The 25,996-nt window shown below is 36.1% G+C and overlaps 1 protein-coding gene across 8 annotated transcripts in view; it reads right to left on the minus strand.

The window, feature by feature from the left end:
* Positions 1 to 214: 214 nt before the first annotated feature.
* Positions 215 to 25,996, minus strand: part of Ctnna2 (catenin alpha 2) — a 1,061,169-nt gene continuing 1,035,387 nt past the window's right edge. For all 8 annotated transcript variants that reach the window (XM_078028938.1, XM_078028939.1, XM_078028945.1 and 5 more), the window contains one exon: positions 215 to 1,425. In XM_078028938.1, coding sequence (XP_077885064.1) covers positions 1,138 to 1,425 — 288 coding nt within the window. In that variant the 3' untranslated portion in view covers positions 215 to 1,137. The remainder of the gene's footprint in view (positions 1,426 to 25,996) is intronic.

Consider the following 25,996-nt stretch of genomic DNA (forward strand, 5'->3'; position numbering starts at 1 on the left):
ATGAAAAACAAATGGGAAAACAAACCACAAAGTAAAACAAAAGAAATTTTTAGACATCAAAAATGACCGAATGATTTATATTTCACCTATTTTACCCCTAGTATGTAAAAGAAAACCAAAACAAAAAGCATTTAAAATCCATTTTTTAAGGATTCTCTTAATCTTTTATTAAGTACACATTTAACAAAAAAAAAGAGAAGACATTCTTCAGATATCAAGATTAAATGTGTTTATTTTGAGTTAGTGAATACAATGGTATATTAGATACCAGCACTCCAAGCTACACCTATGTATTTGCCTCTAAACCTTCATACACTGTCAGTTTTTATTCCTCTAACATTCCACCACTGGGCCTTCTATTTCTAGCAAAATCATAGTTCGTATTTTAAAAAAGAAAGAAAGAAAGAAAGATCAGTCACCATATTGTGCTTCCAGTGCCCCCAGAAGGATTTTAATTATCTCAAATAAATGTTCATTATTTTTAGTAAAGGGGAAAAAATGATAACATGAGCACTAGTAATGGCACTATCAGAAGAGAAAGAACAGAATACAGATTAAAAGAAGCATTTTAGGCTGGACTAGTTTCTCCTCAGTTAAAAAGAATCCACATAAGATCATGGGTATGACGTCAAAGTTCAATTGTTCAATTTTGTGGGCCACACACTTAAGCGTATTGGCTAGTACATGTTTGCACTGAAACAGAAGCAATACAAGTTTTATGTTCTACCATTACACTTCCAGGTTTTTCACTTATGAATATACCTGCCAACCTAATGATTCTTGCATGCATTAGAGTTTGCTTTTGTAGAGTTAAGTTTATTTTTTCCCCATCCCTCCCACTCCCGTAAACATTGCAATGCGAACTCTTTGTCCAACTTTTAAGAGAATGTTACAAAGGACAGCTCTGTGCCACCTCAGGACAGGAATCCCCCTGTCCCCTCCTCCCCAGGCTACAGATGGATCAGTAGTATTGATCACATCTCATCTTACATGCAAACAGACACTGCTCTCTTAATTTCCCCATGCCAGAGGCATACGAGTTGGCAGGTATGCATACAAAAATGGAATTAAAATGAAAAAGAAAGGAAAAAGAAAACTAAAAAGAAAGGAAAATCTTTCTGGTTAAAGCCAATCGTCCTAGAAGGAATCCATTGCTTTGAATTCACTTAAAGCCTGCACAGGTGAAATATGTTTCTTTTGAGAACCTCTCCTAACCCGGGTCTGGAATTCTTCAGGCTTTTCTCTCTTCACAAGGGGCTTCTTCTCTGGAGCCTTCATCTTCCAAGATACAACAGGTGAGTTGACAGCTGCTGTCCCATAGACCTTCTGGTATTTGGTTGAGGCCACATAGGATGCTTTGACCGTGAGGACAACAGCATTCATCAGGTTTTTAGCTGCCTGGATAAGCGACGTAGCACTGTCCAGCTAGAGTAGGAAAAGAATAAGACATACCTTGGTTAATCGAGGCCCCCAATTCACAAGAAGGTAGTGCAGTTTCACAAAACAATGTTTTGCTTGTTCAAGCAAACAGTATTGCTGAAAATAAGCAAATTCTTACAAGAGAAAGGGAACAGACTATAAATCAGCCACCTGTCTTCTCCTATATCTGATCTCAAAGTAAACAAACATAAAAAGTTTCTCTATGATACCTAACTTTCTAAAATCTCAATACCGCTAAAGACAAACCCTTCTTCTTAGCATATACAAATTCCAAAGAAACATAAGTTGTTCCAAAGAGCGATATATTATATTAGGCTTATTAGTAATAGTGACAGTTACCCAATATTTGAAAAGCATTTGCTAGACATGGAGGAATAAAAAGTCATAAAGGGTTACATTTCAATGATATGACCCTACTTCTGTATCTTCCTACCTAGCTATGACTATTTCTACATCCTGAGCTTGGGTTTGGTGAGGATGAAAGGAGCTAAGCACAGGAAGAATCCCAGAGTGGTTTGGCTTTTTTAAAATTGAGCTTGTATTATCCATTTAACTATTTCTAGGTCATGAAAATATCTCCTATAATAATATCAATAACTATGTCAGAATCTTATAGGTTTAGCCAGCATTCAGCAAGATCCCCATATCCCCACGTTAATACGTGCCAAATACTGTTCTCAGAATTTTTCAAGTATTTCCCTATTTAACTTTCACAACAACTCTATGAAGAAGGAGGTATTATTATCATTGATTTTTTTTTCAGTGAGAGATTGTCCAGTAACTTGCAGAAATTTACATAGCTTAAGTAGCAAAGTACTTGAAGACTATACTACTAGTCCACACTGTCACTATACTGGGTTGGAGATTTTTAAAATTCTCTGACAGCCAGGCTTGATGGTACATGCCTTTAATCCCAGAGACTCGGGAGGCTAAGACAGGGGGGAATGCAAATTCAAAGCCAGCCTCAGCAACTCAGCAAGGCCCTAAGCAACTTAGCAAGACCCTGTCTCAAAATAAAAATTAAGAAGTCTGGGGATGTAGCTCAGTGGTAAACCACCCCTGGGTTCAGTTCCCATAATAAATAAATAAATAAAGAAGCAAGCAAGCAATGACAAGTCCCAATTTGCAAATAAGTTTAGAGACCCAACACCAGACCAGGGATGTTTAGATTCCTTCTTTCCTGCACTTTACTAGTTAGAGTGCCACATAGGGTGTATCAGGCCATTCAGTGTCTGTCTGATGCTTCTTTCAGTCTCACTGCCTGAACCAGACATGGTTCAAACTCCCTTTCCTCCAGGATTCTACATGTGATCTAGTGAAAGAAAAGGTGGACTGCAAGTCTTACTCCAACCTCATTTGATCATTCATCAAACTTCTTATAATATCAAATAAGGAAAGGTATCCTTTACAGTTAAAAAAAATGCTTGCTATATAACCTGTAAGTCATGGGCTATAAGTGCATTAAAGAATGGGAAAATGAGGCACAGAACCTTCTGAGGGCTGGGTGATTAGTAGTGTTTAAGCTGAGAGGCACTAAACCCTGTGGCTCCCCCACTGATGTGAACGACATTCACTTTAACTTCCTATCATTTCTTGTGAGAAAAAAAAAAAAATGTGTTCCATGCAGTGACTGGGGTCAAAAGAAGTTGAATCCAACACCACTCTGGCTTTTCTTTGTTCCATTTTCTTTATTAAAGCTTTTTTAAGAAAAAAAAAAAAAGTTGAACTGGGTTAAAAATATTATGGTAATCAAATGAGCTCAACTCTTCCAGCACCAAAAATGTTCATAGAGTCTCATCACTGGGAAAATAGTGGAAGATGCTTTGTACATATGAACCCTTTGTAATACCAAAGAAGGAATGTTTATGATTAAAAAAATTAAAGGTCAGTACTATATCGACCCTACATAATATAGAGAAGCAAAGATACTTCCAGAACCACAATTCACTGACATATAATTGACTCCTTTAAACCAAATGCTTACAGACCATGGTACAAGGTACACATATACCCAAATAACTTTTTAACCCATGATGTTTCATTTATACAGCCTAATTTTCTAGAGTTAGCTTAAAAAGCAAATCCCAGATTATTCATGTTAACAGGAGAGGCCAAACATGGATTTAGTGCAGTGGTTCTCAAGGGAGAGCACTAAGCCAGCAGCATCAGTATCGCCTGGGAACTGGTAGAATTTTTCAGGCCCAATCCAAAGCTTTACTGAATCAAAGACTTACATCTTTGTTTTAACTAGCCATCCAGGGGATTCTGATAACATGCCAAAGTTTGAAAACCACTGGATTAATGAAACCCAAAGACAATCTGAAGGCTTATTTTATCCAATGATTTTAGGACTTCCACCATTGATTTACTAGCTTGTAACATCAGAGCTAGTTATCTGACTGAATTTCACTGTTTCATCTTTCTCATTCAACCACCAGGTAGAAGTATAAATAATGAAGGGCAAAGATGAGACAGGAAAATGTTGGGACAATCAGGAGCACGTCAGTCATGAATGTGGTAGAAGCAACAAGAGAACACCACTCTACCCGCACCCCCCATACCTCTCGGATCCAAATGATAGTTTCCCGAAAGTCTGTCAGGTTTCAAAAAGGAGTAACATTCATTCATAAAGTTAGTCCAATCTATTCTGTGCTATGGGTAAAGAGGGTAAAATGATATGTCAGAGAGAGTTTGGTTGATTTATTTTGTGGTAATTGAATTAGTACAAATAGAATAGGACAAGATATGTCTATTATATTATTAAATGATTCTGGAGAGTGAGTCTTGGGAGTGAGTCTTGAGCAGATCCAAAGAGATGGATACAAGTAATCTGGAGATTTTTACCACAGATTCCATTTTCAGATAGATGGTGTCTAATTCTGCAGCAAAAAAATGAGAGCCTGTCTCTTCTCCAGAACCCATGTGCTCTCCCAGCCTGATGCAGGAATCCTGTGAATAAACCTAATACATGGGTTGAGAGTGAGATAGCTCTCCACTATAAAGCCAGTGACTTCATTCAAGCTACCTGCTAATGTAGATCTTGAGTTTGGGGAAAGGTAAAATGAGAAGGCAAGGGAACCCAGCCAACTAGAACAAAATCGCACAGACAATATGATCAGTCTAAGATTATTAATGCAAAATGTGACATTTTAAAGTGGTGAATTCCAAAAACATAAACTTCACCCTTTGCTACTATACTCACTTTTGTAATTTAGGTAACTTTAAAGCATAATGAGTTATTTTATTTTTAAAATGGTTTTCTTTATGTTTGTCCAAAATGATACCAAGACCTGGTTTTCAATTGGTTTAGTTTTTACTACACTTCACTTCCCCAAACGAGACATGAGAAAGAGCAAAGTTATATGGCAAAAAATTTTCATACAAGGTTTAGGAACCCCTGTTTATTATAATTGCATTCTATTTGGTAATTTATACTATAACAGTGGCATTTTCAAACAAGATATGCAAATAAAATTTTAATAACAAAAATTGAGCACTTACTAGGTGCCTTAATTCTTTTAATTAAATTTTGCAATTAAATTTTCCAAATCCTTAAAGTAGGTAATTATTACCTTCATTTTACAGGTGAAGAAATTGAAGCTTCTGTAATGTTAACTTGCTCCTTTAGTAATATATAGTTGGGATTAGAATAAAAACACACCTCTCTCCAAAGCTCAGCATCTGAACCTACTATATAGCATTAATCCTTCAAAATATTATTTAATTTCTGGGCTGTTATTTTTCAGTTACTATCTATAATTAGCCCACCTGGAGAACTGTCCTTAAACCTATCAACATCCTGTTAACCTCATGACTTAATTTCATGAGTATCTCTATCTCACCTGGTCTGAATTTTTCAATCCCATGATTCAGATCCTAAATATACTCTTTGCCTCGACCTCTGGTCTTGAGTTTGTCTCAACCCAGTGTTTAATCCTTCCTAGTCCTTCTTGGCATCCTCAGGACAATGGAGCCCAAATTTTGATCTCCACTAATTTCTCTTATACTTGCCCAGTTTCTGAGAAGCATATTAATTACTCAGCTCTAACCATCTGTTCTGTTAGGCTGGGCTTTGCTACTCTAATTAATGCTCTAAGCCTATATCTGGGCTTGCCTTGCTGGCTTTAAAATGGCCTCCAAAGGCAACCTCAGCTCAGTTCTTCCTCAAGCCAGCCTACATTACATAGATGTCTGTTTTTGCTGAAAAGACCTGTCAATCTTTTCCTGTTTAGGAGGATATTTCAATTTCTTTGATGATTGCACTAAGTTCCTATATCTAGTCTAAAAGAAACTTTCATTTACAGCTCATTTTAAAAACAAGAGCCTACAATTAGCAAATGAGTTAATGTACTTGTCTCTGGACCAACTCCTCAAGTTTTCTTTCTTTCATTCAACCTCAGAAAACACCCCTGGGAGGCGGGGATATAGCTCATTTGGTAGAGTGCTTGCCTCATATGCACAAGGCCCTGGGTTCAATCCCCAGCACCAGAAAAAAAAAAAAAAAAAGAAAAGAAAGAAAGAAACACTCTTGGGATTGGTAATAGTATGATCCCAGTTGGGACTTAGAGGACTCATGGTTTGCTCAAGGTCACACTGCAATAAGTGATAAAGCCAACATTTAAATTCAGAAAGTCTATCCAGAGCCCATGCTCTGACAATTACATCACACAGCTTCCAAAAAGCATGCTTTGAAGGAGAATCCTCTATCCAAACATCTTTTGTGCTGTTCTAGCCTAACTGTGCCTTTTCCATCCCATAGGTGTCTGCTGTCCCTTGCCATAGAAATTAGAATTCTCCTAATTCTGTCACCATTCTTTTAAAATATCAAAGTACTATTTTAAAAAAGGCAACAGATGTTTCCTCACATCTTGTTCTATTACAGTCCATGAAAAGCAAATAAGGGTGGGAGAGCTCTTTCTATAAGGCATTTTCTGTTTTGTTTTTTTTTCCTCTTACCTCTATTCTCACTCTTCTTAACCCCATTCAACTTCTAATACAAAATCAGATTTCTCTTTTCCACATCATTCTTTTTTTTTTTTTTAATGAATGGAAAGACTAGAAGGAAGAATTTTCTGAACTCTGGCTTTTCTTGTCATTTAATCAATACTTATGTTGCCTAATTCCTTTATCACTTCAAAGCTGAAGACCACCAAATGTGTTTGAAATGACTGTCTTGACACTTGCATAATCATCTGGATATTCCTGAAAACTCATGTCATAGGTTACATGCTATTTCCTTAAAGGTGGACTTACATTGCAACACCAATTCAGTTGCAACAGAAACAGAATATGAGTGAATAGCTTAATCATAATCTTTCAGAAGTGCAAACACATCTCTTGAAACGCTGAATTCTCATTGGCCCCTTTTCATCCAGCCTACCCTTTTGTCTTTCTACCTCGACATTTCTCCATCTCCAAGTATTTCTTCAGACACCTACTGAATCTCTATTTTGTGCCATCCACTGCTCGTAAGTGCTGGGTATACACACATAAATCCATACAGGTGCAGAACTATAAGAGCTCACAGTGCAAAGACAAAAGAAGTCATGTAAACTAAAAAGTATAATACTCTGCAATAAGTTTTGTAATATGATGTGAGGTGTCCAAAGAACAAAAGAAACAGTAAATCTATTCTGATTCAGGTAGGGATAGGACAGGGTAAATAAGCTTCATAGTGGGCATGCTATCTAGACTCTGTTTTTATAAAGAGAGATATCTACTTATCAGAGAGAACAATAACCTTTGCTTTTTTTGGGGGGGGGAGAGAGAGCTAATAAAATTTTAAAGAAATATTAAGTCTACTTCCCCCCCCTAGGTAAAAATCTAAAAAATAAATTTACTGAAACTATTATTATATAAGACTTTCAAGATAAAAATCAATATCCTTTTAATAATCTAAGACATGACAACATCAAGAAATAACTTGAAAAGAAAGTAGCCTTGACTATCTAGGGAGTAGCTAAGCAATTAAGAATTCTTTATCCTTTATGATAATGGGGAACACTTCCTGGGCAAATCAGAAACTGATAGATTTAGCAGTTTAGACTTAACAGTTTGATTCATGGAAAAAAAAAAGCACAATAGCCAAAACAAACTAGTAAGGTCAAAAAATGCAAAACTAATGTGAGAGGCTAGAGCACACACTGAATTAACTGAATCTAACACAGTAAATGTCTTAAGATGTTAGTTTGTAAAGGCCAGGCTCACCATTACAAAAGAGAGTTAGAACTGCACTGTGCATTCTGTATTCATCTATTTATGTACACATGTAGAGACGGGTCCATTTTCAGATTGTATATCTTCTCAAAAAAAAAAAACTGTTTGCTTCCAAAAATTAATGAAACATAAATGGCAGTTCATGGAAATCCAAAGTAAAATCAATTTATTACTAGATTTAAAATAATGTAAATGTCATGGGAGTACAGGCTAAATTAAACAGAATAAGCCAAATCCAAATGAAAGGTGTTTGTGAAATATAAATACTAAGGAAATATGCCTTGATTAATTCAAAATGCATAGAAATTCCTGGGTCAGGGATTTTTGTTTTCATTATCTCAAGTCACTGCTTGTAGCACCGTATATGAAAATGCTAAAACAGTTCCCCCAATATGGGTAAACTCCATTTTAGCCACTTTGCAATATCTTTAATGGGAATGACATGGTTTTAATATATTAAAACAAGAAGTATTTTAATGGGGCTAGCCTACACATTTCAGGGAAGGAAGTTGTGATGAAAGAATTGACAATAAACTGAAAGCAAACACCATGAGAAAACTGGAATCTTTCCAATGGAGCTGGCCATTTATTTATATTTAAACTATCATTTCCCCAAAAGCAGTCACAAATTGCTTGTAGCGGGGTGGGGGAAAGATTTTGCTACAAGTCAGTTTTGCTGTTAATGAATGGAAGGCTAGAAACCTAGAGCACTGGAGCCTATTATCCGCCAAGAGGAACATTTCATGTTTAAAAAATCCATGAGACTTTGAAGAGGTATTTGATCTCCTTAGAAACTGTGATACATTTGAAATACCTTGAAATATCTGCAAGTCCATATCAATAACACTTTTTAAAAACTCTACCATGTCCTGGGCAATAAATAACTCAAGCAAACAAAAACACAGTGAAAAGGTCTAGCCTAATCGTATCTTTCTCCACTTAAGTCGTCTCAGGATGTTTATACACTCGCAAAAAAAAAAAAAAAAAAAAAAAAAAAAATTTCTTTTATAGCAAGCCCTCATTTCAGAGCTCTGCTCCAGTCATTCTTCCTCCTCAAATATCAACAATGAAGTAAGCTAGCAAAGCTTGCTTCCTTTCTCTTAAGACAGGGACAGTGGCGAACACAGGGCAGCAATTTACCACTCACCCTTATAGTATCCATGGCAGACACTATTAATCAATCATGGCACTTGGCTCTCTTAGAATCCGCTAAGCGGCACAGGAAACATACTTACCTCCCTCCTCCAAGAAGTTACATTTTGACAGAATTGTCAAATTTAAACTTCATATATAGTTTATAGCACAGATACATCATCCATTGCACTTTATGTTTACATTGTTTAATACTTTTTGTTTTTATTATACATATATATTTATCAGGATATGGACAAACATTTCTAGCTAAACAACACTGCATTAACTCTTTTGCTCTCACAACTAATTTTGTGGGATAGATTGTGCATTTTTGTATCGACCATATAATGTGTTGGCAATTCATGAAATCATTAGTGAGAGGATCTAATCATTAAGTGCAAAGCATTTTAATGGATGATCTAAAAATTGGGCATTAAAAATTAACTGCATACATTAACAAGTATAATATCTGAGGTAAAAATGACCATCACAGCTTTGATATACTTATTATTAGAAAAATGCATTAAAACAATTTATATCACAGCATATACTGTGATATCTAACATACCAATATCTAACTGATCTGATATCTAATGTATCTGAAAAGTTACTGAATCCTAAAGGCATTCCTATTTGATTACTTGGGTCTTGAAAATTAAGTATTTTACAGTTTTAAGGAGTAGATCATGTTATAAAGGAGAGGTCTGTTATTTTTCTGCAGGGCTTCTTTGAGTGGTGCCAGAGAGGCAGCTGGTAGAAGGCCAATTGTTAGGAAATCTGTAGGTAATGGCTCAAGATTAAATTGGCAAAGACCTTAGCAGAAAGGCACTGCCATCTCAGGCTAAGAAAAAAAATCCCCAGGGTCTTGCTGAGAAATTTACCAATTGGTTCTCAGGTAACTTTCTCAACTGGACATATTTGTGTCTTCCTTTTCAATTCCTTTAGGTAGATAGCAGCACTTCATAGTCGGCCAGTCCACTGATTAACTATCTTCATTTGCATTTTTTCAATTATAAGTAAGTAAACCTTGGGGACTCCCATGAAGGCTTAATTACAGTCAACAAATTTCCTAAATATGGCTGAGAGCCATGTTTCCCTACTATTAAAAGCTAAACAGTTTTTGCTGAACCCCAAACTAGACATTTTTTTTGCTAAACTTGGGATCTCAAAGAGATGTAGGAGTATTGAGGTAGGTTGGCTCTTGGAAAGTGTTGAACAGGAATGCCTGGTCATCTAGGAAATCCTCATCTCTTTTTTTTTTCTGGATTTCTTCCTTTCTTTTAGGTTCCTTTATTGTCCCACACTTCAGGAAATAAATTCATCAGAGGAAGAAATGCCAGTTAATTTGCAGATTACCCACTATAAATAGATCTTGCTGGGCTTCTATGTCACATCAGAATACCGTGCATTAATTGATCATGTCATCTCTGACCATGGCCCATTATGTGTCGTTACAACATTTACATATCATAACAACTCTTCAAGGAGCTAAGGCTCCTTTTTGACGTCCCTCTAGTAGAGCATCACTACTATTGATCCCTTTATTCCCACCATTCTCTCTCCCCAATTAGCAGCATCATGACCAGGAGCCAACGTTAAGAGGAACCCTTGTCTAAAAACAAAGAGAAACTAAGTCTTGACAAAATGGATCAAAGATCCATGGACCCCTCACTATCAGAAGTGCCTAACTTTGTATGAACATAGTGTCTGCCTGCTGATAAAGTGCTGAAAGCTGCTTAACAATTTGGCATGCAAAGCATATGACTCAGAGGAGTGTAGACTACTGGAATCCAGGACAATCAGTTTGTGACGGTTAGCAGAAGACTATGCCTTGCAAATGAGCTTGATTTGATTTGGAAGTATTCTTCATTTCTTCACTTCTTTTCATATACAACCACTAGGAACTGTGTTCATAATATGGCACTATTTATACGTTGGGAAAGTAAATTGCCATCCTTGCCAGGTCCCACTCTTTATCAGGTATATGGAAAAAAGTAGCCAAAGCTTCTGCTGCTACCAGGTCTTGGGTGAAGAGAGTAAGGAAGGGTGGCAGAGATCCATCCCCAGTGAGTGCGTGCAGCCTCTCAGGACCTCAGTCTCTTCTTTCAGCATGTGCTCACGTCTCCTCAGGAAATACAATTCTTATAATCATGCTATACTTCCTGCCTTCTGCTGCCCCTCGCTTTTTGTCCTTTCTTCTCTCCTAGCAACGAAAGCCGAGACTACCACTCCAAGCCTGAGTTCAAGTTCCGATTAGACTGATCACTAACAACTTGATCTTGAATAAGCTCCTCAACCTTGTTCGGCCTCAAATTTATCATTAAAATGAAAATAGCCCTTCTTAGGATCAAATGCTAAATGAGATAATGTCCCTAAAGCTGAGTGCCTCCCCCATGGTATAAGTAAGCCCCCTTAATGAATCTTGGCTTTTAGTATTACTGTGATCTACCTTTCCTCAAATCGCCATTTGTGTCTTTTAAATTTTGTTTTATTTGTTCACAAAATGGGGTTCCCTAGTCTTGCTTTTTTAACCCTTAAATCTACTTGCTACCAAATAGATGAAAAATTCAGAAATTTTTCATCTTCCATTCAAACTGAAAACACTGCATCTAGCATCTTCCGTCTCCAGCTAAGACTAATCTCATCTCATCCTCTGAAACCACCAATAGAATTTCAGTTGTCGAAGCTTATGGGTTCTTTAGCATTACTTGAACATCTCGTCAAACATAAACCCCCTCTCAGAACTATAAGACAACTACTCTTGCTGACCCCTTTTCCTACTGTGCACACATTTATTAACCAAATAACAACGTAGCAAGGGGCAGGTTTTAAGAATATGCCTTTCAAAAATTTTTTAGATCCAAGATGATTAAAAGTAAAAACCAAAGGAAGGACATTGCCTGGGCTCAGGTTTGTAAAAGTCGGGAAACAGCAAGTAGGATAGGCGTCACAGAAAGCAACGGGCATCCATAAGACAACCAGTACTCATCAATGATCTAAGCCCCTTCCAGAGCCAGTGAAGCAAGGGTGATTAATGGGTGTCACACTCACTGCCACTTCATTGGAACCCTTATCAGACCTGCCTGATCAATCATAGTCTTCTTTTCTACTGGTCCTGGACATGGTCTCAGAATTCACTCAACATACAGCCCAATCAAACACTAGCAATTGAGGAGAGTCAGCAATTAAGACAAAACCATTTACCATACTCTCCATGGCCCTTCCAAGTATACATGGAGGACTGCGCAGAAGACTTTAAATAAGTAGCTCTCCTTATTCATGGTTTGCTTCATTTTTTTAAAAAAAAATTTGTTTAATTAGTTATAAATTACAATAGAATGCATTTATGCACTTTGATATATATAGATGGGGTATAATTTCTCATTTTTCTGATTGTATAAGTTATAGAATCATATCAGTCATGCAGTGGTATATGTACATAAGGTAATAATGTCTGTTTCATTCTATTATCTTTCCTATGCCCATATCGTCTCCTCTCCCCTCCCGTCACTCCCCTCTACCTAATCTAAGGTAACTCTATTCTTCCCTAGGTCCCTCTATTGTAAATTATCGTCTACATATCAGAGAAAACATTTAGCCTTTGTTTTTTTAGGATTGGTTTATTTTGCTTAGCATGAGATTCTCCAACTCCATCCATTTACCAGCAAATGCCATAATTTCATTCTTCTTTAAAAACTGAATATATATTGAATATATATACTACATTTTTTTATCCATTCATCTACTGAAGGACATCTGGGTTGGTTCCATAGTTTAGCTATTGTGAATTGAGCTGCTATAAACATGGTTTTGTTTTTCATAGGTTCAATTACCCATATTCAATCTCAGTCTGAAAATATTACACAGAAAACTCCAAAAATAAACTATACTTAAGTTTTAAACTGCACACTGTTCTGAGCAGCATGCTGAAATCATCTCTGTCTTGCCCAGGACAAGAGTCAAACCATTTTCCAGTCTAACTACACATCAGACACTTTAGTAGCCAAGGGTTCTCAGTATAATACACAGGGTTCCATGTGGTCTGTTGTTTCAGGATCCACTGGGGGGTCTTGGAATGTATCACTGTGTTTAAAGGGGGGCTGCTATAGTACATTAATATTGCTTTTTTCCTCCAATATCATAATTTTCTTACACAATTCAAGACTAATTATCTCTTAAATATAATGCAGAAAACTAAAGTGAAATGTTAGACACATACATAGCTACATAAAATAATTCACTACATTAACCCAAAAATTTCAACTCTTCTTTCATTATAGAAATGAGAATTAAGACAAGAAGAAATGGTATCATTATTCAAGTGCTCATAAGAGGTCTTCAATATAATGCATGTTTAAAATCCAGTAATTTTAATTAAATTAGTTTTAAATTTGAGCAGTTGATCCATGGCTTTTATAATTAAACACATTTTTTTTCGGTCTACTTTGAAACATTTTTTGAGTAGACACAGAATAATACCCTCTAAATCATTTTTTTTTCTTCCTGGTCACTGCTTTTTCCATTGTATGCTGTAAACCCACTACCAATGTTAACACACATTCAAATCATTTTCAAGTGATCCCTGTGTACAGTCACAGATTCAGGTACAGGTTTCCTACAACTCAATGAGATGTAATCATTAACTCTTTTAGTTAATTTCCACATAGATTCTATTTCAGGTGCTTGAAAGAGTTAGCTTCATAAAGATGACTTCTTAGCATTTGGAGAACAATTCAATTTCTGCATATATTTTCTTATTGACTCCTCTCAATCTTTCAGAGACAGCAAGAGCTCTGCACTCCACTCCTCCCCCGATCTACTTCTTCCACTGTCTTCTCCCTCTCAGGGGGAGGGAGAATTCTTACCATTCTTCCTACCATTTAGATAGGCTACCCAGAGTTTTAGGCTACATCTTGTTCTGACTTAATATCTAATCTGTCATCAAATTCCATCAGTAACATCTTCAAAACATTCAGTATTTGACTTTGTCTCACCTTCTCTACTCTTAACCACCTTGACCAACTCATCGGACACTGGCTAGATTGTTATCGTAATTGCCCCAAACTACTCTACTTGCTTCTTTCCATCTTTATTATTAGATAACAGCCTGAATGTTCTGTTAAATAAACAAAAATGATGTTATTCTGTTACCATCATCCTCTGTGTGTGTGTGTGGGGGGTGTCCTTGACTCAGTCTGAGTAGAATTCAGTGCAAAATCTGGTTGGATAGCAAGTGGTCCTTAATATTTCTGATTTTTTCTTTGTTCACTCAACCTCTAAATGTTGATCTTTTGGCTGTTGCTCAAACCAGTCATGTTAGAATGCAAGGCCTTACTTAGCATTTAGTGTTTTCTCTGCATGGAACACTCTTTCTCCAGATATCTATAAGGACTGCTCTCTCACTTCCAATCTTGATTCAAATGTCAGCATCTTAGGGAAAACTGTCCTTAGCCATACATTTCAAATTGCAATTCTATCCCTTCCATTCTTCAATTTGTTGTCCTCTCCCCCTATTTCTATATTTTTCCTACAATTATCACCATCCAATATGCATTTTCTTCTCTTGTTTATTGTTTCCCACTCACATGCTATGTTCCAAACACCTAAAACAGTACTTGGGATTTGAGTCTGCCATAACTATTCATTAAATATTGTTAATAATAAACATTATAAATGGGGAAATAAGAAATGAAAATGCTTGACCAAAGACACAAAGCTTAAGTACACTGGCTTTCCTTCTACCTGTTCTTTCTTCCACTACATCCAATGGCATAAGATTATCAGGAGGGTAGAAGGTGGGATATTCTGGAGAAAGGAAACAGTAGCCAACCGTGATACAAGTTTTTCCTCCTACTGTACCCTGAGTGGCAGTCTGAAGATCAGCCTTTGCTAAGAAATGAGACACACTTAAAAGTCTTTATACTTAATTATTGCTTTCCATTACAAAAGACTTAGGTTTTTTTAAAAAAATCTATCTCCCCTATTAATAGTACCAGCATCTGCAAGGCACTGAACTGTTTGTTCAGTATAATGTTAGTGCCCAAACAAATTATTAACCCTCAAAATAGTATAATGTAAATGTCATCATTCCTTCTTTGTACATGAGGAAGCTGAAATAGAGAAGTTAACTTTTCTGTGAACCTGGGTTCATAATATTCATATCTAATAGAGGTAGGTTGCAACCCACTGGGACACATACCATGCCATCTCAACCAGACTAATCTATAATCTACCACAGAGTTTTCCTGCCTGATTATCTTCATTCTGGGTACCTGGTGGCATTGATCTAGAGGTAAGTATATGCTTTATCTGCTTATAAATGTAAGTCATGTGACCAAGCAGTAATGAGGGTGGATTTTCTTAAGCCACAAAGGAGACAAAAGTCACACAAACTTCCAATCTTGCAATCTTGATTTACATGGGATCTGAACTAAGCAAGTGGCAAAGACATCATTATCTCATTTCTGATTTTCTTGCCAGCAACTAAAAACAAAACAAAACAAAATCTATGAATATTCAAAGAAAATTTGATTAAATACATCTTCCAGTTCTCCTATTAGAACTAGATATCATATATACCATTTCCTATTTATCAAAGAAATTAAGAAAAATTATCCTACGTTTCTACAACATAGTCATTTAATTTATCACACAGTGGGCACCATGATATAATGTTAGACCAACAGGTATAATGTGTAAGAACCCCAAAACATCAGCTGTTATCATCACGACAGCATCTGACCCATACTATGACCTGTGTTTCTTGTTCGATTTATAGTCTAGGGAGCACAAAGAAACCAGTACCGTTCTTACCTTGCACAAAACACAAGACTACACATGAGAGAAACTGGATCTGAGTCTTGGCTGTACCAGTTACTGCCTGTAAAACTTGGGGATGCTTTAATAATCTCTCTGAATTTCGGTTTCTTCAAGTTATAAAATGGGGTTAATAATAACAATGTATTTTACAAGTTATTCTGAAATCCATGTGAGAAGATAAACTTTGAATAGTTTTTAAATTTTAAAGACATATGAGAATATAGAAGACTAGCATATAACCTCTGAGTCTCTTGGGGATTTTCATCTTAATTTACTACAACACCTGAATGCTTCAGACTCCAGGAACCCTGCATTGAAGCAAGTATTCTATAGATGATTGGAGTAGCATGCAGGTATCATCAGCCCCAGCAAGACAAGAACAAAGTACTACCCAAAGGTGGTGAGTTTTCTTCTCCTTGACAGCGATGATGAAATATCAATGGAGTGGTCCTACTTACAATCTCAATTTTTCCATTTATAGAGAATAGTCTGAAAATATGATTTTCAAAGGAAATAGGTCATAGGAACCACACTGCTGGGGACTTAACACTGGCTATGGAGTGTGTCCCCCAAAGAGATAAATCCAACAAAGAAATGAAGGGGAGACCATACCTACAAAAATGACAGTTCACCTATGAATCTGTATTTCATGATTCCATCTCAATTCTGGCTGCCTTTCTTGCTAGAATCAAATCATTGGCTACTCAAAACAATTTTGCCCTCAAAAACTTTGTCTATGTATTGGTCTTATCTCATTATAGTTAGACGTCTGGCTCTTTGCAAACACATTCCTCCTTGCCCTTTTCTAGTATACCCTCCCGCAAAAGGCTAGCAACACAGAAATCATATTGGGGTTAGGTGGACATATTGGGTTTAGTGTTTGGTTAGTGCAGTGATAGATTCTTGGCTTAGGCTGTCCCTTAAATTGAGTGTAAGATGAAAAATAAAAATTGAGTATTTCTCTAAAGAGAAAATTTTAGATTTTGTAGATTCAATACATATTGAAATACCCCAGTTAGATCTTTCTTATATGTTACTATCACTTAACACTCATTTCAAAAACGAAAGCATACACCAACTTTATCGACACCATTCTATAAACAGGCACTGAGGCTTAGGGAGAAGAAACTTGCTAGCTAATAAACAATTACCAGCAATTCGAGCTCCTGACGTTTGTCTTTGGGAATCGTGTGTTTAATGGTACACCACAGCTCCAACTGATTTTAAATAAAAGTAGAAATAAAGGACATTTAAAGTGGTTCTCTTCTCCTTAGAAGCCAGGATACTTTCCCATACAGGTGCCTGCCAGGGCATGGCCTAGTTTGGAACCTTCTATTCTGTCTCTCCTGGAGTGAATGTACTTTAGGGAAGATGCAGCAAAAGCACCTGAGGGTTCCCTTCGATCTAAAACTGGAAATATTATGTCTTTGGTCCAACAAAGAACCTCTATGGATGGACAACATATTATCTGTTCCCTTGCAAAAGAGGCCAAGCTATACAAGAGACTTTCAAAATTACAGATTAAAGGAAAGAGAATCCTCAAAAGGCTGAAAAATGCATAACAGTATTGCCAAAAAATATTCTGGAAAAAAATATTAGTGGTTCTTTTGAAAGAAAACCTCAAACCACTGAAATTTGAAAACTTCTTCTGGGGTAGGAGGAAAAGTACTTCCTTAATTTCAAGAAGATGATAACTTTTAACCGGGGAACACAGAGGAACATGAAAGGGTTGGAGATGGTGTGATACAGTATCTTGCCCCTACTAAAAATTATGTTTAGTATTAAGATGAAAGTTTTCCTCAAGGCACAATCCCTATCTTGAAGTCCCTATGAATCAGGCCGCTGACAAAGTTAAATCACCTTCATATTTATTACAAGATATAAAGGCCACCTCATTATTTCTTTACCCTACCCAGTGAAAAATACAAGGTAAATTCTTCAAATGCATTCTAGGTGCATCTTTAAGAGAGTGATGTCTGTTGTATCTGGGGATGCCACCTGTCACAGCTCTCCAAATTGCTTTAAGGAAAAAAAAATTGCTAAGCCATGAAAAATATTCAGTTCCTACTTACAGCTTCCTGTTTCAGGGCTCACCTGCCACTCATTTCCACATTGCAGAATTATTCTTCATAAGTACTATCTTTAAAAAAAAATGAGTAATTTGACTCTCAAGGAGAATAGTAGCCTAATGTACTTCATATTATTATTTTAAAAAAAAATTTAAGAAGAACATAAACTACCTATCACTTCCCTTTTTGCTTACATTTTAAGATATACTTACTGGCTTCCTCACCACAGAGATTAAAATATATGCTGAAAGTACTATGCAATGATAAAGTAGTAGGTAATGATACATGGAAAGTTTTTTTTTAAGGGCTACAAAATTGAAAATTTTTAACTTTACTACCTTTGTTTGCTAAAAAGCAAGAAACTGAAGTCAAATTTTACCTTTTTCAAACTTTTTTCTAAACATTCTCATTGAAAGCCTTAATTGTCTCTGGGAGTAGAAATGCATACATGTCTAGTAAACAGGAAGGGAGGTGGATGCAGATCTTCAAAAAGGGTAAGAAAGTGATCATCAAAGGACAACTGTGACAGGTTCTCTGGAGTCTTGCTTGTAGGAAAGTACACCTCCATGCCCTTGCTAGAGTCAGTCTGGAGGTGAATCTGGAACTACGGTGCCTGTCATCTGCTCCCACCTATAGGGAAGACCTAACAGGATGCATTTTAAATGGTGGATGAAAGGTCAGGATTGCAACCAGCCCTATGGTTCTCATTCAAAGGCAATTTTGTTCCTCAAACTAGGGCACGTTTGACAGTATCTGAAGACATTTGAATATCACCGCTGGGGAGGGAGGGGGTGCTACTGACATCAGTGAGGAAAGTTCAAAGATGTTGCAAAGCATCCTATAATGGCTAACCAAAATGAGCCCCCTAGCCTTTCTCAAGCCTTATTTTCTAAAGTGTGGAAGTAGAATCTTGGAATTTCCACTTCTAATGGCTACTCTTGTGATTCTTTTACAGACAGAATTGTGAAAATCAATACTTTCTTTTTGAGGCCATTCCCTTCCCTATTTTTAAACATGACCTCTCTAAGTGATCCCTCTAGAACTTCTAATGACAAAAGAATGGAATCTCTGTAAGGGTAGAGACCCTTGGTGGTTATTCGGTGCTGTGTATCCAACAGTTTAATTGAGGGTGGACATGATGAAAGAGAGGGAGGAGGGCAACTACATCACCAAACTATAGATACATTCTCTTGGACAAGACAAAATAACCAATATTGGTGTCCATGTATATTTACCACTACTACATTAAGATCCCTGTGCTAAGTGTGTGGCATTAATCAACACATTTTGATACGAATAACCTGGTAGATACACATCTCATTTTTATTTTATACCTGAAAAAAATGAAGCTTCTAAGAGGTGGATCAACTTGCTCAAAAGCCAGAATTCAGTTCTTGCATTCTCTGGCAAGGGCTACCACCCTAGCCTAACGCACCCTTTTTGTTGTTGTTGTTGTTGTTTTTTATCTGTTTGTTTGTTTCCAGATCTCTCATAAGATGGGGATTCATTGGGATACTCAGATAATTCATTGTCAGCTTCCATCTGACTGTAACTCTACAAAAGAAGGCGTCTGGGAAACAAAGCCTTCCTCCTCACATAGAATCTGGCATCCTATTGTCTAGAATGTAGGCAGCAAATTACCTGTCTTAATTCTCTCAAAAATGTAGAAGACAAGAAAGCACATCAGACTATTTGCATAACACTTAAATTTGAGTTTCAAAAATAAGAATATGTCTGTCAAGGTATCCTGGCTAGTATAAGAATAGGTTTTGTTTTCTCCTTCCTGAATTCTTGTCGGTTTCTAATCTAATTTTATGGGGATAATTTCATCTTTGTTTTTGGAATCCTGCCTTGGTTGACCACCCAATATTCCATGAGCCCCTGTCATGGCCTCCCCTTTTTAATCAGGGCAGCAACTGGCCTAACTAAAACACTTTATTTCCCAGTCTCTCTTACATCTAAAGGTAGCCATGGTGATGAAAGCAGAAATTGCAGGGGGGTGAAGGGCAGGTATTCTGGGAAACCTCCTTAAGGGTTGCTAGCATAGCAAGTAAGTGTATAATTTTATCTTCTCACTTCTTCCTGCATAGAAAATGGAAAGATGAAACACTAGAAGGTGTCTTGAGCCAAAAGGCGAACTTCAGAAGTGAAGTCACATAGTAAATGTAACAGACCATAAATTCAGAGTCATATATATATATAAATATATATGAGTTGTGAGAGAAACAATTCTGAATTTACAGATTTATCATATGTGGTTGGATCCAAATCTATTAAAACATGTGAAAATCTATTACAAATTGTAAAGACTATTAGGGGACATTAATACTTTAGGATGCTTAAGTATAAATCAATATTTCATATTTAAATGTAATTATTTAACATTTTCATGTGTCATAATGTTCAGGTAGGAGGGCAAATGAAAGTAACCATGTTACTTTCCAACTCTTTTCAAAGGAACCAGTATGATTAATTTAGCTCTCTTGGGGAGAAATTCTATATATTTCCATGCCATAATCTTAAAATCTTAAGTATAATAAAACAAAAAAAATTTTAACAAAATAAATTATAAAGAAATTCAGTTAGCTCGAAAAAAATTGATTACTTAATTGGTGGCTCCAAATGCTAAAAAGCAATGTGCTTTGAAGTCTAGCATTTCATGTAAAAATAAATAAAGGAGCTGGGGTTGTGGATGGGTGGTAGAGCACTCGCCTAGAATGTGCAGGGCCCTAGTTTCTATCCTTAGCAACACATAAAAATAAATAAATAAAATAAAAGTATTGTGTCCAACTGCAACTAAAAGAAGTTTTTAATAATAAATAAATAAAGGAAAGAATGAAGGAATGATAGACTTCAGAATCAGTTTTTAGAAATTTCCAGTGCAAAAACATTATTACTATGGGAGAAGGCTTTGCAAAGTGTGCTAATGTATTAGGCTTGTGCTATGTGCTCATTGTTCAAGGATCCAGTTGACAAACACATTCTTAACTAGCTTACAACTTCATGGAGAAAAATAATTAAATAATCACACTGATGTGTCAGACAAGGAAAGACAGAAGCACACCACGCTGTGGAGAACACAGCGGCTGACTTTGAGCTCCTGGAAATAGGAAAATTCTCCAATCTTCTTTTCCTAATATTTCTAATGGAGCTGACACTGTCTCCTCCACAAGACCATTATCTAAACTGAATTCCATAGTATATTTAAGAAGCTTTAGCACAGTGCTTGGCACCTATAAAATCTTCGATGTATCTTAACTAGAAAGAATAATTGTTGGTATTTGCTACATGAGATTGTCCTTCTACGTAGCTATTACTGATATTACAATTACAAGTTTTATATACAAAGAAAAGCCCAGAGAGAATGTTAGTGTTGTCCAATACCAGCCAGATGATATGAAATAGTTTTCAAATTCTCACTGAATAGCAATATCCAGCTTATCATTTTAACATTATTTAAGAAATTATTGTCTTCTTTATGTTACTTTTTCAGATCTCTAACAACAAAACCATATGATTGTTACTATTGTCTATTCAGCTTTTATTTAGGTAAAATGGGCCTTGAGGAAAATAATTTGGCTTGGTGCATCTTCTTAGAAGCACCTGAAGTTGTATTTACCTTGCCAGAGCTACACATCATTGGTAAGAAATATCTGCTAGAATCACTTTTTTTTTAACATCATTAACTTAGTATGCCCAAACTAATTTGGCATCTTAGCAGTTGCTTCTAGAAGGTGACAGCAGTATCTCCAACTCTGCCAAGAAAAAACATTGTCATTGACTCAAAAAAAAAAAAAAACCAGCAACAACAACAAAAACCCAGATAAAAACAGGATTCTGCTGTACATATATAGATGACGGCATGACAAATGTGATTCTGCAACCTGTACAATCAGAAAAATGAGAAATTATACCCCATTTGATTCAAATGTATGGATTATCAAGATCATTGTACAGTCATGTGTAACTAATAAAAAAAGGAGAAAAAAATAAAAATAAAAAAATAAAGAAATGCACTGTATCACAAACAAAAAACAAAAAACAAAACAAAACAAAACAGGATTCCCCATCCTTTCCTGATTTCCAAAAGCATTCTCAAATATAAAATTATGGCAACCTGTAATCAATCAGCTGTATGCAAAGCAATGAGGAGGTTAATTCCAGAACTGGTTCTTGATGTTGTGAAGAGAGGTCTGCCTTCTTACAGACCAGGGCTCATTATGATGTCTCAGTAAAATGTGAAATATCTCTCAAGTGTCCCTTCTCGCTACATCTTTGAGCACTTCTTAACTTTGTACATGGACTGATGATTGTACAGTAATAGATGCTGTCCATTAAGGAAAAAAACAACAAATTTACAATTTCTAGTTGATTACTGATTCAAACATATAGTTACATTTTTAATAATTTTCAACATAGACCATATAGGTCCCATACTGCTTTGACATGAGCATGAAGCTTTTCAGTCATGACAAGAATGCTAGTATGTTTTTTTTTAAATGACATTTACTTAATTGAAATAAACTAGTCAAATAGCTCTTCCAAAGAATACCATTCAGAAACAGTTTCTCTGAACTATTTCCTCTCTCTCATCTCCACACCACTTGGGAGATGTTTTACAAATTATTTTGGATCTTCATCGACTCTTTGTATGGGAACAAAACAAAAGAAAGATGAAAGACAGCCTCTTGAATGTTTATAGTCTCACACCCCTCCTTTTAGATTTAATAGCATTATTTAGTCATTCTTTATACATAATAACCATCATTATTAGGAAGTTTTGTTCTCATGTCTAACCAATGTTTAAACCAATTTTCTCAAGATATTCTTATATTACCTCCAGTTCCTATTTGTCCCAGATCTTTTGTTAATAATTTTTTTTTTCTGAAACTTCTTCAAAGAACACAGACACATGAGTCAGTTTTGTTGCCTCGTAGAGATTCTGAAACTTTGGTGTGAAAACGAACCACCTGGTGTGTGTTAGCAAGTGGGTAGTTCATTACAGATTCCAAGAACCTACTACCAAGTGTGCTGATTCAAGTGGTCTACAGAGTAGCCTCTGCCTTTTCATAGGCTCCTCCCACCCCTTTGCTGAGTTTGACATGCAGATAATTCTGGTCATTTTGAAAACCACTGATTTAAAATCAGCATGGGTCATACAAATGTCTGCCCAACCTACCATTCGAATTTCATCTTTTACTTTTCTTCATCTTTCCACTCATCTCTGGCATTTTCAGATAATGTCAGTCTAGAATATATTTCAATACACACATGCATAGACCCTTTATGAAGCTTCCCTTTTTCTATTAGAATGCTCAAATTGCCTTGTATATATTTCTTTTAGAGAGGTTATTATAATGTATTGTAGATACTTGTACATCTGTCTGGATTGCATAATTTCACTTTCCCATAGGACAGTGGCTATCACATGTTATATACTCGATATTTGTTGACTGCAGGTCTACCTGATCCTTTATTTTAAAAATGATCTCCAGGAACACTTGAAGGTAGGGAAGGGGAACAATTGCCATCCTTATCATTGTTCTGTCAAGACAAACAGTCCTACTTTCTTGTAAGAATCTATAATACATTTGTTTCACAGAATTTTATTTAAATCTTATTTTTTTGAACTTTTTTGGTTTTTTGAAAAATTAGTTCTAAAAAGAGCATTCCTGGCTTTGTAAAACTGCCTTTGATCATATCATTTCGTTGTTCCCAGATAGACAAGTTTAGCCTTTGAAAGTGATTTTCTGAGATAATAAAATCTACAAAGCTAATTTTTATGTCACATTAAGAAATTAAGAGACATTTTACGGAATGATCTAAACCAAGCCCTTATTTATTTATGAAGTTCTAAGATCGTTAGAATCTGAGAAAGGAGTTAAGGGAAACAAAACTTTTATTTGTGAAACTCCAGTCTGTTAGAAAGGTCAAAGTAATAACTTGGAAAGAATTTGGATGGCATGATATACAAAAGCATAGTTCCCTCTATGCGATGCCAAGTATACACTGCAAATCATCTGTGAAAGCAACAAAGAGGCTTTAGAATGCAAGCACTCTTGTTCATCAATGTGGGTAAATCATATCCAAATCAATAATCTCCTTTTCCCAAGTGCTTCAAAAAAGAGACTTGCTTAATCATGTGACGTTTCACCCAGTGCTTAACCTCATCTACAGCATCTGTTCAGGGGCGGAATCTGACATGATTCTTGTTCAATACACAGAAAAGTGACACCATCTTCATTACATGGGTTCTCGTTAGCTTATGCACATTTCCAACACTATATCACTTTCTAAACCTTTCTTCAGGTTTAGGAAATATTTCCAAAAGAGGATCTCTTTTCACTTTCATCAGAAAATTAGACCCTCTCAGAGTTAGTTCTCTCTCCTTCCCTCACCCCCCCTCCCTTTTATTTATTTCTCTTCCATAGCTGGGGCTATGAGTATTTGTGATCTTTTTTTTTTGCCTAAGAAAATAGTGGCCTGATTTTATTTTAATAAACTTAATAAGCTGCAGTTCATTTACTAGCAGCCTCTTCAGCTCTTCTAAACAAATATTTCTTTTATTGTAAAATCAGCACATGCTCAGGGAAAAGTGATCAACAAGGATGTGGAACTCAAATGTCTCATAGAAACCCAATACTGTGTACAATTAATATGCTTTAGTAATTATAATAATAATCTGAAGAAGTAAGGAGATTAACTATACAGTGATTTTGATATATAGCATGTCTTAACCAAAATTTATCCTCAACTCCTGTGGTCTTGCAAACCATGGTCTTGCTTCCATGATAACTTCCTTCTGTATAACACAAATTTCTGCCACCCTTTAAAGTCAGTAAAATGCCTCATCTCAGCTTCTCACAATCATCCCAGTGTAGTCCAGCCACCTATATACCACGGCACATTTCTTAGTTATTTGAACTCTTCCCATCTTTACTTTTAAGTTGACACTTGTCTGTACTACCCAAAGAGGCTATACATTCCTGAGGATCAGGAGCCAGGCTGTACATATATACCATAACACATAGTTCAGTACCCTAGTTCTCTATTCACTACTCCTTTCCAATACCACATAGGCACTACTGCAATATCATCGAAGTAATTTTGAATTCTGAAGTTCCCAATGAGCCAGATCAGTTGCCTTGCAGTTAAGGACTAATTTTTAATCCCAAATAAGTAGAAAAACATAAAAGTATAGAGTTTAAAAGGAAATTCGTGTTCTAAGTCAACACATAGCTACCTATCGTGGATTCTATATCTCTGCAGATATTTATCTGTAGTGATGGCTTATATTGAGCAAGTTGGTCAAATGACATTGTGCATTTAAAAGAACATTGAGCTACTCATATATATCATTAACCAGATAACACTACATCAGATAGAGGGTGAGTTTTAAAACCTAGTAGGGGCTGAAATATTTTTTTCTGGATTGAATAATTATATGTTCAATATAAAAAACTATCTTTTCCCACAAATAATTTCCTTAAAAGTATATCATAAACCCACAGAATTTTAGGATGGAGATATTTTGGGCTACATCTTTCAGATCATCTATCATCATTTTACAGATGAGAAAAACTGACACCTGAAAGATCTAAGCAATTTACTTTGAGTTACTTAATCATCGATGATGGAGAGAGGACCAAAATACCAGTGCTTAGACCCTAGTTTAAGCTGTTTCTGTTACACTTCGCTGACTCCTTTACAGCACAATATATGTATGTATGTATGTATTTTTAAATTATAATTTTAATACATACAAAATGAATAAAAAACACTGAACACCACTAATAATGACACATGCACATGAAGATAAACAAGTGCATGCACAAGGCATTCCATGATAGACGCTCCAAATTTGCACAAGCGCACAACACAACCGCTCTTCACTCACGAAGTTTAAAGATGATTGTGTTCCAAGAGTTTATAAAATAGGAGCATTTCTTACCTGGCAGCTGTATGAGGGGTTGATAAAAGACATTAAAAACTTGAGCTATGATTAGACATCAGATTACTCTAGCACTGAAGGGTTGCTTCTACCTGGGTTTCAGGAGTATAGTACTTTTAAATAAAAAAGTAGATCAGAGACTTGAGAGGGATAACCCAACACACATCACCTTCACCCATGTTGTAACATTAGGTTGACCACTGGCAATTACAACCCAAATCTTCCTATTGGCCAGTTAGGGCCCTACCTTTTCTTATCAGGCCAGAAATCTCTATAATTATAGTTACTTCCTCATATTAGAAAGCTCAGGAGAGAAAATAATCTCTGGAAGCCCTCCCAACTCCCAAATTCAGGGTACCAGAAAGGG

The sequence above is a fragment of the Ictidomys tridecemlineatus genome, chromosome 12, assembly GCF_052094955.1.
Source record: "Ictidomys tridecemlineatus isolate mIctTri1 chromosome 12, mIctTri1.hap1, whole genome shotgun sequence".
Taxonomy (NCBI): domain Eukaryota; kingdom Metazoa; phylum Chordata; class Mammalia; order Rodentia; family Sciuridae; genus Ictidomys; species Ictidomys tridecemlineatus.